Genomic DNA, 18,849 nt, shown 5'->3' on the forward strand with positions numbered 1-18,849 from the left:
AATGACAAATATCCAGCCGGCACGTCCATGTGGGTCCATAAGGGTTAAATTTGGGCTGTAATATGGTTCCCGAGTGGGTTTGTCCGCAGTTTCCATGGTGACCCCACCTGTGTTTGCTCATATGGGCTTCAATGGGTTCTGACTGGGTTTCAGGTGAGGACCAACTTGGTGAGACCCCGTTTGTCCATACGGGGTCTAAGTGTGATCAGAATGGATCTTAAATGGGCCCATTTAGCCCACATGAGCTTCACATGTGGGGTCCATGTTACTGAAACCATATGGGGCCCGAAAATGTGCCCAGTTCAAGCCCACTCAGTACCCACATAGCCCACATTTAACCCATGTGGGGCCACATGGACATGCTGGCTGGGTATTAATCAATTATCAAAAGAGTTGCAGATTAATTTCCTTTCACTCCACGAATCAATTAATGGACTCATAGTTGCAGCTCTACAGACAATAAGTTTATTCAATGAAATGGCGTTCACACTATAATAAAATAACTATAAATATAAAATAAAAGTAAATACAATTTTGACATATTCAGTTTATTTTCATATATGACAAACGTGAAATAAAAGAACGTTTTGGCTTTTTTGCTTTAAAAGTGATCAAAATGACTCGATTATCAGAATAGTTGCAGCTCTGGTTGTCATGGTGACTAACGGGCATCTGATGTTCAGGCTGTGATGAAAACGATAAACTGCTGATTGAACAGATGTTGGTCCACAGTTTGCTGATGATGATTAAAAATGTGACGGATGATGACGTGAACATTTACATTTACAGCATTTAACAGACGATCGGATCCAGAGCGACATCACAAATGTTCACTGCAAACCCGATGAAGGAAGAACTCATCAACAGATCGATGCTAATATCTGATATTTCTTTATGAAGTGTGATCTCAGGTTTGTATCAGCTGAAAGGAATAAATATTATTATAAAAAGTATATTCTACACTTGAGTTAGGACAGTTTGTAGTGAACATCAGCCTGCAGCTCGGCTCAGTGTCTCTGATTGGTCTGACATCATCAGAACATTAAGGTTCACTGTTGTTGTGTTAGTAGATCAGCTCGTTGTTGGTTTCACTCCAAACACGAGATTTATAGAAAAATCACTGACTGACCCTTTAAACACTCTTGCTGTGTCTCAAATATCTTCAAACCAGTCGAAAGGTTGAGTGTGGAAGTATGGACACTTCTCACCCTCAACGGTCACCATCTACGTCGCGGAAGGGGAGGGAAAACTTTTCAAACAGGAAATGGCTGCTGAGGATGTTGTAACTACGGTGAACATCGTCGCATTATACAAATGTAAGAAGAAGTGTACTAAAAGAAGTGGACTAACAGTAGTGTACTAACAGATGTGTGTTAAAGAGAAGTGTACTAAAGAGAAGTGTACTAACAGAAGTGGACTAAAGAGAAGTGTACTAACAGATGTGGACTAAAGAGAAGTGGACTAAATAGAAGTGGACTAAAGAGAAGTGTACTAACAGAAGTGGAGTAAAGAGAAGTGTACTAACAGAAGTGGACTAAAGAGAAGTGGACTAAAGAGAAGTGTACTAAAGAGAAGTGTACTAACAGAAGTGTACTAAAGAGAAGTGTACTAAAAGAAGTGTACTAAAGAGAAGTGTACTAACAGAAGTGTACTAAAGAGAAGTGTACTAACAGAAGTGTACCAAAGAGAAGTGTACTAAAGAGAAGTGTACTAATAGTAGTGTACCAACCATAGACTGTATAAAAGAAATGGACGTAACATCCGTGACGTCACCCATTGGTTTGTGGACTGCTGCTCGGAAGCCAATAGTATCGAATCTAGGCAGCGCCATCTTGAAAATTTCAGGTGCATGCTGGGAAAAATAAAAACATGGATTCTACTTATATGGGCATGAGGCGGAGCCATGGGCGGAACGGGGAGGTTGCTATGGTTACGAGGGCTGGATCTGGAGGACATTGGTCAATCAACCTGTCAATCAGGACGTAGCCACGCCCTAATGCATACCCTGCTTTATCATCACATATAAAATCAGGGAGGCCAAAATGTCCCAAATGAACATCATACTGCATTGAAGAAGGCTTTAAACTAGCAATTGAGACCATAAACACATTTTGAAAACGTTTACTGAGGTTAGAAATCAAGTGAGAAGTTGGTGAATTCTCCATTGACTTGTATAGAGACGGTCGCCCCCTGGTGGCCTTTTGATAGAATGCAGCTCTAAGTTACTTCCACGTTGGCCTCATTTCAGAGGACCGGAGCTCCCCGCCTGGTACTAACAGGAGTGTACTAAAGAGAAGTGATTTGAGACACAGCATTGGTATTTGTTAAATTGTTGTATTGCTGCTTTTTAAAAATATTTGCTCAATTTCTCGACACAATAGGAAAACTTTTGGTTACAAATTTATATTGCAGTGGCAGCGGCGCCCTCCAGTGGTCACAGTCATTATGACCGAACAGCAGGAAGTCAGGGGATGCTATTAAAGTCTGTGTTACTTTATTTGACTTTATTAATATCGTCCTTTTCAGGGCAGAGTGTGGAGCGCAATGTAACGTGACCAAACCTTGTGTGTGTGTGTGTGTGTGTGTGTGTGTGTGTGTGTGTGTGTGGTGTGTGTGTGTCCTGGAGGCCTGATGCAGCTGAGGTTTCTGCATCATTTAAGTTTTAATGGAATGTCGAAGTGTTTTCCCCTTTTTAACCTCAGTGTGTGTGTGTGTGTGTGTGTCTGATCATCGTCTTCAGATTATTGTCCTCCTCTTCCTCTGTGTGGAGGCTTATATGTTTAAACCTCCTCTTGTTGTTATTCTAGAAAAGGTGAAAGAAAGAAAATTGAGAGATTGAAGGACGAGTTCACAGTTTACAGCTAACCCTCCATCACTTCCACTGAACACTGAAAACACATTTGATGGAGATCTTTTAATAGTCAGTATGAACAGGAGGAATGATTACACTGGGAGTACTGGGAACACTGGGAACTTAACTTTAAAACCTGCAAAACTACAATAAACATGAAACCCACCTGCTGTCCTCATAGTTTAATGTCCCTGCTGAAGACAGAGAGGAGGTAACAGTCAGATAACATCTCCACTCTGTTTAAACATTTACACATAAACATGTCACAACATTATCTTGTTAGTACCAGCATGTATATTATACGGGTCAGTGAGGGGTTTTAGTGTCTCCATGAGGTTTAGTTTAAATTTAAAGGGTTAAAATGTGAAAATAAATGTATGAATAACTTCACACATTCTTTTTTTGTGGACCCAGCATCAAATTTCTGCTTTTAATCCATTTAGAGAGAATATATTAGAGGATTATGGTAAAAATGTCTAAGTGGTGTAACCATAAAAACTTTGGAAGGAAGGAAGGGAGAAAGGAAGGAATGACAGAAGGAAGGAAGGAAAGGAGGGAAGGAGAATATATTAGAGGATTATGGCAAAAATGTCTAAGTGGTGTGACCATAAAAACTTTGTACCAAATAATTCAACTTGCTTAAAAACAGTAAATAGTCAATAAAAGACCTTCCTTCCTTCCTTCCTTCCTTCCTACCTAACACCATATCAACTAGTTTGGCATGATCTTACATCCTTCCTTCCTTCCTTCCTTCCTACCTACCTAACACCATATCAAATAGTTTGGCATGATCTTACATCCTTCCTTCCTTCCTTCCTTCCTTCCTACCTAACACCATATCAACTAGTTTGGCATGATCTTACATTATAACTTTTATATTAAATAAAGCTAATGGAATACTATTGTTCTAAATATTACATTTCATCTGGAGAATCATGGAGATCAGGAAACATTTAGTCATTATTAGTACAAGTCTGTAGGTGGATAGGAGTGCACTAACAGACGTGTTCAGTATAGAAACACTTACTGTCGTGGAGTGACTCAGCTTTTCAAAACGAAACTTGAGGTTGGATCTGGGAGAGTTTTTATTTTTCATCTCTGACAAAAAAGAACAAACTCTTCTCATCAAGAACAAATAAACAAGCATCAACACAGAGAACATTTATTTATTCATTAGAAAAGAGAAGTGATCAATGATTCATCAGCAGGATGTTATACTGAACCTGTGGGGCTGCGACAGACCATCAGCGGACTTGAACTTTGACCCTCAGCCGTGGCAGCCTGGGCGAGCTACAGATAGAGCGAGAGAGAAACAGGATGTTAGTCTGTCCCACACTTTGATCACGTGACTGTGATGTTTCTCTCTCACCAGGTGACCGTCGTCAGCACCGATAACGAAGCTGCAGCTGCTGGATGTTGATCTGGAGATCTTACTGCTCTCCTTCCTCACATGAATCCTGCAGATAAAAAAACACTTTGATGTTTTTTGTGTTGCAGCGAACACAAAGATTCATTCATCCTCCTGCTGTCTGTGTGATGAACTCAATATAGGCTGTTCATTTAGTTCCTGATTCTCTCACAAGAAAGAAAGAAAGAAAGCAGTGATACGCACTTATCTCGTTGTCCCGCCTCTGGAGAGCTGGGATTGGACGGCAGCTCTGACTTCACCTCCAGAGTCGGTTGGCAGCCGTCAAAGCTCCTCTGCTCACTGAGGAGGCTGAAAGATCCAGAAACATTCAGAAATATTCAGAAACACCCAGAAACATTCAGAAACATTCAGAAACATTCAGCATTTACTTTGGTTGTCTGGGGTTGTCACAGGCTTGGAGGGGAATAGCACTAACGTATCATAACTAAATATTGGTGAGATGAACTAGTTTGGCAGCAGATAATGTGTTATATAGAGGCTGAGCTTCAGATAATGTGTTATATAGAGGCTGAGCTTCAGATAATGTGTTATATAGAGGCTTCAGATAATGTGTTATATAGAGGCTGAGCTTCAGATAATGTGTTATATAGAGGCTTCAGATAATGTGTTATATAGAGGCTGAGCTTCAGATAATGTGTTATATAGAGGCTGAGCTTCAGATAATGTGTTATATAGAGGCTTCAGATAATGTGTTATATAGAGGCTGAGCTTCAGATAATGTGTTATATAGAGGCTTCAGATAATGTGTTATATAGAGGCTGAGCTTCAGATAATGTGTTATATAGAGGCTGAGCTTCAGATAATGTGTTATATAGAGGCTGAGCTTCAGATAATGTGTTATATAGAGGCTTCAGATAATGTGTTATATAGAGGCTGAGCTTCAGATAATGTGTTATATAGAGGCTGAGCTTCAGATAATGTGTTATATAGAGGCTTCAGATAATGTGTTATATAGAGGCTTCAGATAATGTGTTATATAGAGGCTTCAGATAATGTGTTATATAGAGGCTTCAGATAATGTGTTATATAGAGGCTTCAGATAATGTGTTATATAGAGGCTGAGCTTCAGATAATGTGTTATATAGAGGCTGAGCTTCGGTGCCCCGTGTACTCTCATTGTACGGATATACGCAGCGCTCCACTGGAGAACTCCACATGACACCAAAGTTGTCTGGGTGAGTAAATGATTGTATTTTATGCTAGAAATAAGGTCCAGGTTGTAAAAAACATTAATTATCCTTTAACAACATCAAGAATCAACTACTGCAGTATGCTTTTCTCTGGTCGACTCATGACAGCCACGAAATGTCTAAATTTAGTCTAAAACACAGCTGTCAGAGTCTTGAGCCTTTATACGTGTTAAATCTCATGTCTCGTCTCCTTTGAACTGTTGGGTGAGCAGCTTCAGGTGATGTACAGCTTCAACGTGACTCTGACAGGAAAGAGTTACCTTCTGTGGTTGTGTTTGTCTGTTTGGCTGTCGACGCTCAGCAGTCGAGGAAACAGACCTGAGCGTCTCTTCACCGGAGATTTCACAGTACACTGACATCAAACACACAGAATACTCCAGCTGTTACCAAACACAACATACTGAACCAACAAAAGCAACAAGCAATACATGAAAAGGCTAAAATTTCACACAAAAACCAAACAAACAGAAATAAAGCTCTTTAAACAATCTGAGTTGACTGTATGTGTTGTTATGCAGACGATGTGGTTTTATATAACAGATGATTTTCTTTGTTTGAAGTTTGTTAGTATTATTTTATAATACAACAGACATTGTTATAACCCAGAGAAGGACAATGTAAGTTCTTGCATGTCATAAATATCTCAGTATTTGGTTTGATTAATGTCTTTTTAAGCAACACGTTAAAAACTTCACTGCAGGCTGCTTTCTGTCACCAAATCACTAAAATCTGGATCTTTGAACAGAGATGGGAATGAAAACCTCCATTTTTCTGCTGCTGTGTCTTGAAACAGTCTGCAGAAAGAATTCATACTGATGAATCTGAAATCTGACAGAATGTTTGAACTCTACAGAATTATTATAAATGTTCTGGTAAATGACGCCATTATTGATTCTTTCTGTTCTTAAGTTATTTTCAGTATTGTTATATATTTTTTTGTGTTGTTTACATCTGCTTGATGTCCTGATGTTTTTTGTAATGCTGCCCTCTTCAGGTCAGGTCTCAAACTCCAACTTACCTTAAATAAAAAGTTAAATAAAAGTGAAATGATAAATAAAAATAACAAAACATTGATGCAGAAATGTTAAGATTTAAAAAAATAAAGGCCCAGTGACCTTTGACCTCTGCTCACCTCAGCACTGATGTGTGCCAGACCCCCCCCACTCAGACTGGTGGGCAGGTTTGCCCCACCCCTTGACATGGTCTCCATGGAGACGCTCCGTCCTCGCATCGCCCTCTGAAAGACGAGGGAGAAGAGAGAGAGAGAAGGAGGAAAAGATGAGAAGAAAGAACAATGAAGAAAAGTTGGAAGAAGAAACACAAACGCACCTTGATGGACTCCAGCAGACCTCCGTGGGCGTGGCCGTTCTCCGCTCGCCCCTCCTCCTCCAGACCTGAGGTCAATCCCAGCATGCACTGGGAGTGTCTCTGCAGCTCGTCGTGGAGGCTGTCCAGCAGGGCGGCCCGGGTACGCTCCTGTACACGCAAAAACTAAACCATTAAAAACCTGACTGACTCTGAATAGAAACATTGAGTCGAGTCCTGAAGAAGAGCACAGCTGATCAGAGCAGAGCTGGATGAGGCCAGATTGGTCACAAGAGTATTTTTATATCATTTCTAGAGGAGATTTATTTCTGCTTTTATTAGAGCATCCACAGTAGAGAGATGACAACACATTACAGGGAGGAGCGATGGCAAATTACGATGATTTACTTGGTTTTAAAACTTCATGGTGTTGCACAGACCTGTTTGTCAAGTCTTTTATTTGTTTTTAGTTTTTATGTCCAAGCTGTTGAAACATCCTTCCTGATGAGACACCAACCTCTCTAGATTCACTTTTAATTTGCTTTATTTTTTGTTATTCTCTATTATATATTTGACTGTTTTTCATCTATTTTATTGCTTTTATTATCCAAAAGGTTCCATCCAATTAAACTTGATTGATTGGTTGGCATACAACAGAAGGTCTCTGGTGGAAACATCTCAGATCTCAGCTGACAGGAATGTTCAGTTATTCTTATTAATGACACATCTCAGTCTGGGAGGAACAATTCTTAAATAATGACCTTTATAAACCTTACAAAATAAACAGCTCCTGTGGTTCCCTGCAGAAGCATTGATTTGCTTTTGACTCGATCCAACGGCTCACTGAATATTTCACTGTTGAGTATTTTTACTTCAGTTTTTACCTCCAGTCGGGCGAAGCGGTCGCTCTTGTAGCAGGCCAGCTCTGCGTTGATGAGTTTGGTGAGAAGAAACTCTCTGAACTCTGGACCCTGGACAGAAGACAGCAGGTTATGACTCCACATATTTGTATTATATTCTACAAACTGAGTCAAACCTTCTTTTCGTCTCACCTTCTTAAACACGGCAGGGTTTGGGAGGGGCGGGCCAAACTGAGGTACGTCTTCTCGTGCTGTAACAGACACCTGTCAATCGTAACAGTGATAAGACTGATCATCATTACACAGATTAAAACTGTGGATTTTATCAGTATTTCACTGCATGTAATGTACTGGCATTAAAGTTAATTGTTTTTTTATTATCAAATTGTCATAAATTTTCTTGAGTGGACATCTAAACAGCATTTAGTGTAAAAATATTGCTATGAATCATGGTTGGCTCCACATGTTTCTCACATTGGTTGGAGACCATCAGTAGACTTTAAACACTGTTTAAGAACCAGAAAGAAGAGAATATATATATAATATATTGTTCTATGACAGAAACAGTTCGGTTACTGTTCCTCAGTAGCACAGTCTGAGGTTGAGATGCCTGTTTGCAGCAGCGTTGGTGTCAGGTGTTAATGAACGTTATGTGGAAGGTGCAATGACACCTATTGGTGCTAAATGCAGGTGAAATGAGATACGGGTGGCTCTTTAATTACATGCTGTGTAATCACATCACAGACAAACACAAGTCTTGTATGCTCTATGTAAAATGGAACAAAGCTGCATCTGACCCACACTGTACTTTTATATTTATATTCAAAACCTAAATGTCAAAGTTAAAGTTTTAAATATTGTATAAAGTTGTAAAACATGAACTCGGCGTGTACCTTGTAGGAGGTTTTATCAGAGCAGGGCTCCTCCACCTGCACCAGGACGAAGGCGTGGAGGAAGTTGGAGGCGATCATGTCTGGGACGAACGGCGTGGACTCTTCTTGGAAAACCACGGCGACGATGTCATTTCCTATGTGGCGTTTCCTCTGTAGCTGAAGGAGGAACAGAACATTCACCTGACCTGTCGACCTGGTTCTCTTAGTTTGTTTCTTGCATTTGGTTTGTGTGTAAAATGACTGTGAAGCTCTGATGTGATGTGTTTACGTCTCATCGTACAGTCTCGTATTGCCACATGTTGTTATTGTGTCTGAACAGGTTTCAAACTTGACACTAAAAGTTTATTTTCATGTTCATTTTCAGCATTTTATTACATTCAAAAATAGAAACAACACTTTTCCTGAGAGAGATAATTTGCCTATGTAACATTATTCTTCTGTTGTTTTTTTGTTGATACCATCAGAGCAGCAAGCAGTCGTGCTTTCAAAAGACCTTCAGGGTTTTTCAAATATTGCTGGGTAATTATCTTTTAGAGATACTGATGGTTTCCCTCTGTGAGCTGAATATATGCTGCTATACGAGCATTTGCAAAAAGAAACGGATGATATGTACAAATGTGAGCTAACTGGGGTTTTGTAACCAAAGTTTTGAGTATTCATAATGCTGTACTGGGTCAGTTAGGTTTCCATTTAAAGCAATGGTGAGTGTTGGAACATATTTAATCGTATCAAGAACCAGTTTTAAATCAAACAGAGGTCTGAAGATGAAGCAGACTGTAACCCAGAGAGAGCCTGGTTGGTCTGCTTTAAGGCTGATGGTATACAAGATGGTATCATCCGTATAAAAATGGACATTACAGTCCTGGGTTAGAAAATACATGTTATTTGTGTATCCAGTAAATAGCAGGTGGCCTAATATTGACCCATAAGGGAGACGTTTATCAATAGTTCGATAGCTTAGGGCTCTGTAGCAGGGAGATATGATTTGAACCATCTGTAAGCAGAAGCATTAAAACCCTCAGAAAGCAGTTTATCTAACAAAATGTGATCAACAGCATGAAAAGCCTGAGACAGATCTACAGAGAGCACAGCACAGTGCTGCTTCTTATCAAACAAGTCAATAATGACATTGATAACAGCAGCTGCAGCCGTTACTGTGCTGTGAGCTGCTCTAAAGCCTGAAGACATTATTGTTCTCCAGGAAACGATGTAGGTGTGAGTCGACCAGTGAATCTCAGGGTTTGGACAGTTCGGCCGGAAACTGTTCAGGTCACAACTAACTCTAACTAACCCTAACTAACTCTAACTAACCCTAACCCTAACCTTTACGACATGGAAGCTACTGAGCTGATTTCCATATTAAGGGAATGTTGTCTGAAGTAAAGATTGAATAAATGTGTGTATCTTTATATTTACACCTGGTATTAAAATCCTTTCTTGTTTTCTCTCCTGTGCTTCTGTTGTGATCAAATCTCAATATGTAAATTAGTTCTGGTGAAGCTGACGGACTTATCAACACACATAGTCATGCTTTAGAGATTACGTTTATACCTCACTGAGATCCAATCACAGTGCGATTAAAGCAGCGCTAACAGATCAGATGTGGTATCAGATTCAGTGGTGTGGGTGCGTCTACCTGTTGCGTGTCTCCCTCAGTGAAGGGCAGCTTGGTGGAGACGTGGAACATGATCTCCTGCTGTCTGTGGACGGTGTAGACGGACTGAGAGCCGGTCTGACCGTGGGACACATCCAGACCCCCCCGAAACCTGCAGGAGGAGAGGGGGGCAGTCAGTGGAGAGGTTTGTAATACAGAAAATATTCAGCTGAAACATCCCTAAAAAAAAAAAGACTGAGCAGAAATCCTGCCGTTAATTAAGCGTCACTTAAAACACGACGACTGAAACTCCAGTTAATAATCAAACTGCTGGAGCCACCTGTCATTATTTATGAGTGTGATGGGTTAATAAAAGCCAGCTCCATGCCTCTGTTCATGATGAAGAGCAGGGTTGGACTCTAAATGTTTAAATGCAGTAAAGAAATGTTTTTAATGGAGCATGTTACAGTGTGAGTCCTCAGGAGGAAGGACGTATCTACAGTTCTGTTGGACTCTTTGACATGAAAGATGTGACGGTGTAAAAGTTTTATTTTAGTTTCCATTCTGCAGATTGTTTGTTTAACAGCTGAACTATTTGCTGAGAAGAAATATAAAGGTGAAATTAAATAACTTCAGGCTACAGGAGCCGATGTCAGGAAAGGTAATGTTTATTTTACTTTAATTTTATACTAATGTACTGAACATTGTCCAACTAGTTTGCAGATATTCAGTGTTTCAAACCACATACGTGTAATTATATTAGTTATTTACATAAAACTTTATAATGAGAACATGTCTCCTGTTTTTTAAACAAGTGTTCAATGCTAAGAATTAACAGCTTCTTTTAGGAAAATATAGATAAATCCTAAAATGTTAATATATCATTTGAACAATATGTTGAAAAATAAATAATTATCAACAGAGTTCTTATAAATGATCAACAATAAAACCAAATATAATGACTAACTGAACCAACTCAATGTGTTTTTTTTAATTCAGACCTGTGAAATAAAGCGTTACCTTTAGGAAACACTGAACACATCATCCAGTCAACATTACTGACATCTGACTCTTTAAACAGCCTCTTAAATCATGACTTTATTCTTTAAATATAATGACTCTCAAAATCTAAAAGTGGCCTTAATACTCTTTAGATTTTTGGACTTGCAGCGATACGATTCTACATGAGGCATCAAAATAAAGCTCGGCTGAACATGTGGACAGAAATATGAAGGTTTGATCACAACAGCAGAGAGTTACTGAACTGACCCTTTAAAGTCTTGCAGCTCCACCGTGTCTCCCAGCAGCTGCAGGAACTCTGTGAAGGCCGGCGTCTCCTCGTTGTTCCTGAACAGCTCCTCCTCAGACACCTGACGGACGGGTGAGCAACCATCACAACATGCTAACGTCACATCAGCCACATACAAGCATCGTTTTCACAGTTCCAACAAACTCATGAATAAATCTGGTTTCAGCCTGATGAACATCAGCTGTTCACAAGCTGCTGAACTTTCCTGAGATTTCATCATCAGCATCAACAAAGAATTAGAGATCACTGCTGTCAGAAACCAGCAGACACATTTATCAGCTCAGCAGTTATATTAGAGGAGTTAAAATGATCAGAGACGTGAATCCAGCTGCATTATGAGTCCTGAGTTTAATAAAAAGTCTTTAATGTCAAAAACAAGCTTCAGACCTTCAGAGGTTAGAAGGAAAGTTTCTATAAATATTAATCTATTAAAACAAAGACAACAGAAAGTGACCAATTCTCACTGTTTGCACCACTTACAGTTGTAGAAGTCTGATTTCTGTCTCATATTTAAACTGTGCTTTCATTCAGATGAAGACTTTATGATTTCAGGACAGACGAGTGTTTTCTGTGTTTGACAGCTCTGAACTCCACAGTTTGATTTCTACTTCAGAGTAAATTCCAGTAAGATGAGTGAACATGAATAACTGAGATGTTCCACCTGTTGTTTGAAGCTCTGATAACAAACAGTCTTTGTTGGACAGGAAGTGTAAAGAGTACCTGTCCAAATCGCTGGTAAATGACTCCGAACTTGAAGGTGTTGTTGACCTCGTGCTCGTCGTAGCTTACGATCAGCTGAGACGCCTGAAGACGGAAACACACACGTCGTTTGATAAAAACAGGAAGACATGAAACAGCTGACGTGTGTGAAGTTCTCTGAGCTCACCTTCGGGTAGAGGACGGGACTGAAACGCAGACCGGCTGCTTCATCACACAGCAGCTTCAAGATGACAGACACACAAAAAACATGAAGTTATTGTCCACAAACAGACTGCAGATGAATCCAGCAGCTCAACAGAAAGTTAGGACCAAATTCTCACCATGTGACCGCTGGTACGACCCAAACCAACCAATCAGAACACAGCATGAACAGACATACATAAAATCAGACTGAAGATAAAATTCCTCCGATACAGTTCTTCTTCTTCTTCTTCTTCTTCTTCTTCTTCTTCTTCTTCTTCTTCTTCTTCTTCTTCTTCTTCTTCTTCTTCTTCTTCTTCTTCTTCTTCTTCTTCTTCTTCTTCTTCTTCTTCTTCTTCTTCTTCTTCTTCTTCTTCTTCTTCTTCTTCTTCTTCTCTTTCTTAGTGCTGTAAACTGACTGAATTAAATGATCTCATTGGGTATTTTTGCCTTTATTTGAAAGTCGATGGAGGCTGACAGGAAAAGGAATGACTTATAGCAAAGATCTGCTGTCAGAGTTGAACCAGGGACGCTGTGATTACCCAGCATGCACTGTAAACACTAAGCTACCAATGCTCTCTATATTTATCATGTTTTGAGGACATGTTGACTCATCTCCATCTGATCAGCAGCTGATTTTACAGCTTTGACTTTTGGAGTTTGGATCATAAAAGCTGGAAGTGTCTCAGCTGTAGATCTGTTGTTTGTGTTTTTGTGTGTTTTTGTGTGTTTTTGTGTGATTGTACCTTAGCGAGCTCCGGGACACTCGGGATTTCAGGCAGCTCAGTCAGAGACAGTCTGTGATAGACGCTCTTCAGCCGAGACCTGCAGGGACAGAAGACAAACGTCACACCTGAATCCTGCAGCTGTGGAGGATTTAAAATGACAAACAACAAAACATGAAATATTGTTTATATTATTACTTTTTATGTGTGCTTTTACTGTTTCATAACTAAATTAAATGAAAAACATGTGAACAGAGAAATATTTGAATTATCAGCTTCTGTGTTTTTGAGATATTGAGATTCAACGTTTTGATGTTCTAGTTATTAAAACTGACATACTTATCTTTTATTGGTCAAATCAACAGACGCCATTTTGACTGGATCATGAATTGTTTAACTTTTTGTCTTAAATAACTGGTGCTGACTGGTAAGTATGAATCCACACCTCATAACCTGCAAAACTAAGCATTAATCAACCATCTGACCTACAAACTGCCAATTTTTATGTAATAGTTTATTAAACACTAGTCGGCTCAATGAGCTGCGGCCGAGGAACAAGAGGCTGTGATTTTGTTGGACAACCAACAGTAAGTTATGTTCTGCTATCTGGAGCTTCTTTCTGCTCTATGACTCGTCACTGTGGTGGCGTATTTTATTGTGAAATGTTGCGGCCTAAGGGGGAAGCTAACCGTCTCATCAGCTGGAGATCTAATATCTGCAAGATGTTTCTAGTCGGATAGCTCGGAACATTTTTGTGGAAAATCCGTCTCAGGTCATTCAAATAGAAACTGGTCTACAGACTGTTACAGAGAACTGAGAACGTCAGGAAGGACTCAGTTTTTAAGTTACATTTGTACCCAAAAAAGGATTAATGAAAAACTGTAAATTGCTTCTACATATGAATTAATCACAGCACAGGAAACAAAGTGAAGGCAGGACGGAGCTGCTGATACCAGGTGGAGGTGGAGGGAGCATCATAGCGGCGGTGAACACAGGTGTGTGTACCTGACGATGACGTGGAGGAACTCCTGCTCCTTCTCTTCTTCATGTCTGACAGACAGCAGCAGGTTTCCCTGACTGCTGGCCGAGCAGGAGAAGTTTAAATGCTCCTGAAACACAGAGAGAGGTCAAAGGTCACACTGGTGCCTCCAATTCATTCAAAACAGAAACTTTCACTTTCTCACAGCACAGGTAACCATAGCAACGGGCAGGATGCTGCAGAGCTGACTCCCAGGTGACCAAATCTCACCCTGCCCAAAAAGTGCTTCCTGTACGCCCGCGCAGCCTCGTTTATCTCCTCCAGACGATACCCATAATCCCCTGCAGGTGTGACCTCCTCCTGTTCCTGCTCCTCCTGCTGCTCCTGCTGCTCCTGCTGCTCCTGCTGCTCCTTCTGCTCCTCCTCCTCCCCCCTGATCTCCAGGGAGGGGGGAGGAGGAGCAGGAGGAGGAGCCTCAGGATCCTCAATCCAGTAACCTCCAAACTCCGGTAGGATGATCTGAGGGTACGGCCCGCCCCTCTCCAACACCTGAACACACACACATACACAGAAACACACACAGGTGAAGCTTCTACCTGCATGTCTGAGCGTCATGTGATCAGATTGATTCATTTATTAAACGAGCCGGACGAAGCCTGAACTGGTTTATAAGAAGTCAGTCTTACCTCCTCAATCCTCGGATAAGGGATGTAGTCGTCCTGTCAGAGAGAGACAGAGCAGTTACACACATGACACACACACACACACACACACGCAGACACACACACTCTTACAGGTGATTGAATGAAATGAATGAGTAATGATGATAAACATGACAGCTGATACAGATGTGAGTTAATGTCACATACAGACAAAAGCAGCAGATTCTGTTGCACATTAATGTAAAAATACTTCATGACAAGTAAAAGTACTGCATTAAAAACCTACTACAGTCAAAGTACTGCAGTAATATCAGCAAAATGTAGTTTTAGTTTCACAGTATTTATGATTTATTATGTAACAAGGAGAAGAAATAGATGAACCACACAGACGGATGACAGGAAGCGTGTTTCCATTAAAAGCTGTGAAACCTGAAATAATACACAGTCATGATCAAAACTCAGAGATGTGATGAATACGTCTGCACGAGCGTGAACGAATGAGATGAAGAAAACAAGGCGAGGATGGACATGAGGACGGGCAGATGGACAGACGTGCCTTCTGTCTCGGAGGGATCGTCTTCATCTCAGCAGCTTCTGGCACCTGCTGCATCAGAGTCAGGAAGAGACAGCGTTATAAAGCTCTTCCTCCGCTCTGAACCACAGAGGAAGAGTCCGCTCGCTTACGTCTTCACTTTCTGGTTAAAGCTGCTTTATGTCAATTAATATGATTTAATATTAAACCCTCAAAACTAACTGAGCGCAGAAATTCAGGCTTTTTTAACCCACATGACCCAGCCAGCAGACCCATGTGGGCCCATAAGGGTTAAATTTGGGTTGTAATATGGGTCCCAAGTGGGTTTGTCCACAGTTTCCATGGTGACCCCACATGTGTTTGCCCATATGGGCTTCAAGTGGGTTCTGACTAGGTTCCAGGTGGGGCCCAACTAGGTGATACCCATGTGGGATCAGAATGGACCTTAAATGGGCCCATTTAGCCCACAAGCTTCACGTTACTGAAATTTCAATGTGCTTCTACTCCAACCGGTCCAGGCAGATGTTCTCCCACTCTGAGTCTGGTTCTGAGGGTTCTTCCTGTTAAAAGATGTTCTCCCACTCTGAGTCTGGTTCTGAGGGTTCTTCCTGTTAAAAGATGTTCTCCCACTCTGAGTCTGGTTCTGAGGGTTCTTCCTGTTAAAAGATGTTCTCCCACTCTGAGTCTGGTTCTGAGGGTTCTTCCTGTTAAAAGATGTTCTCCCACTCTGAGTCTGGTTCTGAGGGTTCTTCCTGTTAAAGGGAGTTTTTTCTCTCCACTGTCACCAAGTGCTGCTCATGTGGGAATGTTGGGTCTCTTTAAATGAAACCTGAAGAGTTCGTTTTAGACCTGCTCTATGTGGAAAGAGTCTTCACATGACTTTGGTGTGATTTGGTGCTTTATAAATAAAGATTGATTGATTGAAACCATGTGGGACCAGTTCCAGCCCACTCAGTACCCAAGTAGCCCACATTTAACCCACATGGACAAGCTGGCTGTGGAGAGGCTTATTTACAGTAAATTATATATTATTATATATTATTATATATTTCTAAATTGGATTTTATAATCTAATGCTGACATCATATTTCTGCATATTTAACCTTGTAAAGTTATTAATTTATAAACATAAAACCTTCACCAGTCCACCAGTCGCCTTCACTGGTAGAACGTCGCTTCTCTCTACGGCGCATACTACTGAGACCGTGTCTGAAACCTCTCCTTTATTCACTCATCCAGCTCTCCCATTATAATAAACACTAACTAGTTCTCTCAGAAACATGCAACACTAGTTTTCATGTCTTGTGTAAATGTTGGCAGACAGTTGTGAAGCGATGAGTCTTCAGACTGAAGAGGAGCTCTGAGCTGCTGGTGTATAAATACATGGAGCTGCTTTGGGAGCTGCACTGTGTCGACTCTTTTCTTGCTCCCACGTTTGTTATTTGGTGTTAAAGCAGCTTCTGTCTTTCTTTTTCTGGATGTTTGCGTCTACTGCAAACCTTTTTTTCATATTTGAGGGAAATACAGTGAAGACATTTCCACACTCAGCATTGAGGCTAAATGACAGGTATGAGCGGTCAGTCTGTCAAAGCCTGAATGTAAAATGAGTAAATGAAACAGTCTGGTGAACAAAGGGAAGCAGCAAACACTAGAAACATAAAACATATAGAGACTGCTTATATGATTCATAATGAGCAGCTCTGGTAACTAATTACTGTAGTAGCTAGTCTACCGTAATTACTGTAGTAGCTAGTCTACTGTAATTACTGTAGTAACTAGTCTACTGTAATTACTGTAGTAACTAGTCTACCGTAATTACTGTAGTAGCTAGTCTACCGTAATTACTGTAGTAGCTAGTCTACCGTAATTACTGTAGTAGCTAGTCTACTGTAATTACTGTAGCAGCTAGTCTACCGTAATTACTGTAGCAGCTAGTCTACCGTAATTACTGTAGCAATTAGTCTACCGTAATTACTGTAGTAGCTAGTCTACTGTAATTATTGTAGTAGCTAGTCTACCGTAATTACTGTAGTAACTAGTCTACCGTAATTACTGTAGTACCTAGTCTACCGTAATTACTGTAGTAACTAGTCTACCGTAATTACTGTAGTAGCTAGTCTATCGTAATTACTGTAGTAGCTAGTCTACCGTAATTACTGTAGTAGCTAGTCTACTGTAATTACTGTAGTAACTAGTCTACCGTAATTACTGTAGTAGCTAGTCTACCGTAATTACTGTAGTAGCTAGTCTACCGTAATTACTGTAGTAGCTAGTTTACTGTAATTACTGTAGTAGCTAGTCTACCGTAATTACTGTAGTAGCTAGTCTACCGTAATTACTGTAGTAACTAGTCTACCGTAATTACTGTAGTAGCTAGTCTAGCTAGTCTACCGTAATTACTGTAGTAGCTAGTCTACCGTAATTACTGTAGTAGCTAGTCTACCTTAATTACTGTAGTAGCTAGTCTACTGTAATTACTGTAGTAGCTAGTCTACCGTAATTACTGTAGTAGCTAGTCTACCGTAATTACTGTAGTAGCTAGTCTACTGTAATTACTGTAGTAGCAGCACACATAAAACATATAGAGACTGCTTATATGATTCATAGTGAGCAGCTCTGGTAACTAAGCTGACTGTGTTGTCTATGAGAAAACCAGAAATGGTTGTTATCTATTATCCTCGTAGCAATTTAGGATTTATTTATTTATTTATTGGTTGGTGGATCGTTCACAGCTGGTCAACATTAAAAGTTGCTCACTAGCCGAACATGTCTGGACACTCTGGACACTGAATCATAAGAGCTTTAATCTCCATTTAACCTTCCTGTCGTCCTCCCGGGTCAAATTGACCCCATCTGTTTTGACTGTTCCTTCTTTCTTTTCTTCCCTCCTTCCTTCCTTCCCTCTTTCCTTCCTTCCTTCTTTCCTGCCTCCCTCCCTCCTACCTTCCTTCCTCCCTTCCTCCTTCCTCCTTCCTACCTTGCTTCCTCCCTTCCTTCCTTCCTCCCTCTTTCCTTCCTTCCTTCCTTCCTCCTTTCGTTCCCTCCCTTCCTTCTCTCCCTCCCTCCTTCCTTCTTTTCTTCCCTCCTTTCCTTCCGTCCTTCCTTCCTCCTTTCCTTCCCTCCCTTCCTTCTCTCCCTCCCGCCTTCCCTCCTTTCCTCCCTCCCTTCCTTCCTTCCTTCCGTCCTTCCTTCCTTCTTTCCTTCCCTCCTTCCTCCCTCTGGTCCTTTCCTTCCTTCTTCCTCCCTTCCTTCCTTCTTCCTCCCTTCCTTCCTTCTTCCTCCCTTCCTTCCTTGACTCGAGGACAACAGGAGGGTTAAAACTGGTCATCTCAGAGCGTAAAACAGTAACAGTGATGTCAGCGTCTGTCCTGAGTCACTGCAGAGGAATTCAGAAATGAGTCGGAGCGTTTTTACTCCTATTTTCAGCACGATGCCGGAGGGAGGATCTGAAAAGTTTATTAAATATGATTCATGTTTCTGTTTTTATTAAACGTGCTTGAAGCTGCTTTAATATCAAATAAAAGCAGCTTCTGTTGTTTTCTGTTTCTTCTTTTCATAAATGATGAAAATGTTGTAAAAGTTAAAGTAACTTGTGTTTTGATTCAGACGCAGCAGATTAA

At 40.6% G+C, this 18,849-nt stretch overlaps 1 protein-coding gene across 1 annotated transcript in view; it reads right to left on the reverse strand.

Moving 5' to 3' along the window:
- Positions 1–1,152: 1,152 nt before the first annotated feature.
- The window catches only part of LOC128371716 (rap1 GTPase-activating protein 2-like), a 52,275-nt gene continuing 34,578 nt past the window's right edge, over positions 1,153–18,849 (reverse strand). The window contains exons 8-27 of the mRNA XM_053332094.1: positions 15,254–15,301; positions 14,722–14,754; positions 14,306–14,584; positions 14,062–14,165; positions 13,078–13,156; positions 12,318–12,371; positions 12,152–12,235; positions 11,392–11,492; positions 10,165–10,294; positions 8,529–8,684; positions 7,828–7,899; positions 7,660–7,746; positions 6,800–6,946; positions 6,603–6,707; positions 5,731–5,822; positions 4,464–4,568; positions 4,221–4,308; positions 4,075–4,132; positions 3,879–3,949; positions 1,153–1,224 (exon numbers count right to left, since the gene is read on the reverse strand). Of these exons, the coding sequence (XP_053188069.1) occupies positions 1,153–1,224; positions 3,879–3,949; positions 4,075–4,132; positions 4,221–4,308; positions 4,464–4,568; positions 5,731–5,822; positions 6,603–6,707; positions 6,800–6,946; positions 7,660–7,746; positions 7,828–7,899; positions 8,529–8,684; positions 10,165–10,294; positions 11,392–11,492; positions 12,152–12,235; positions 12,318–12,371; positions 13,078–13,156; positions 14,062–14,165; positions 14,306–14,584; positions 14,722–14,754; positions 15,254–15,301 (1,965 nt within the window). The remainder of the gene's footprint in view (positions 1,225–3,878; positions 3,950–4,074; positions 4,133–4,220; positions 4,309–4,463; positions 4,569–5,730; positions 5,823–6,602; positions 6,708–6,799; positions 6,947–7,659; positions 7,747–7,827; positions 7,900–8,528; positions 8,685–10,164; positions 10,295–11,391; positions 11,493–12,151; positions 12,236–12,317; positions 12,372–13,077; positions 13,157–14,061; positions 14,166–14,305; positions 14,585–14,721; positions 14,755–15,253; positions 15,302–18,849) is intronic.

Source organism: Scomber japonicus, chromosome 13 (genome assembly GCF_027409825.1).
Source record: "Scomber japonicus isolate fScoJap1 chromosome 13, fScoJap1.pri, whole genome shotgun sequence".
NCBI classification, from domain to species: Eukaryota; Metazoa; Chordata; class Actinopteri; order Scombriformes; family Scombridae; genus Scomber; species Scomber japonicus.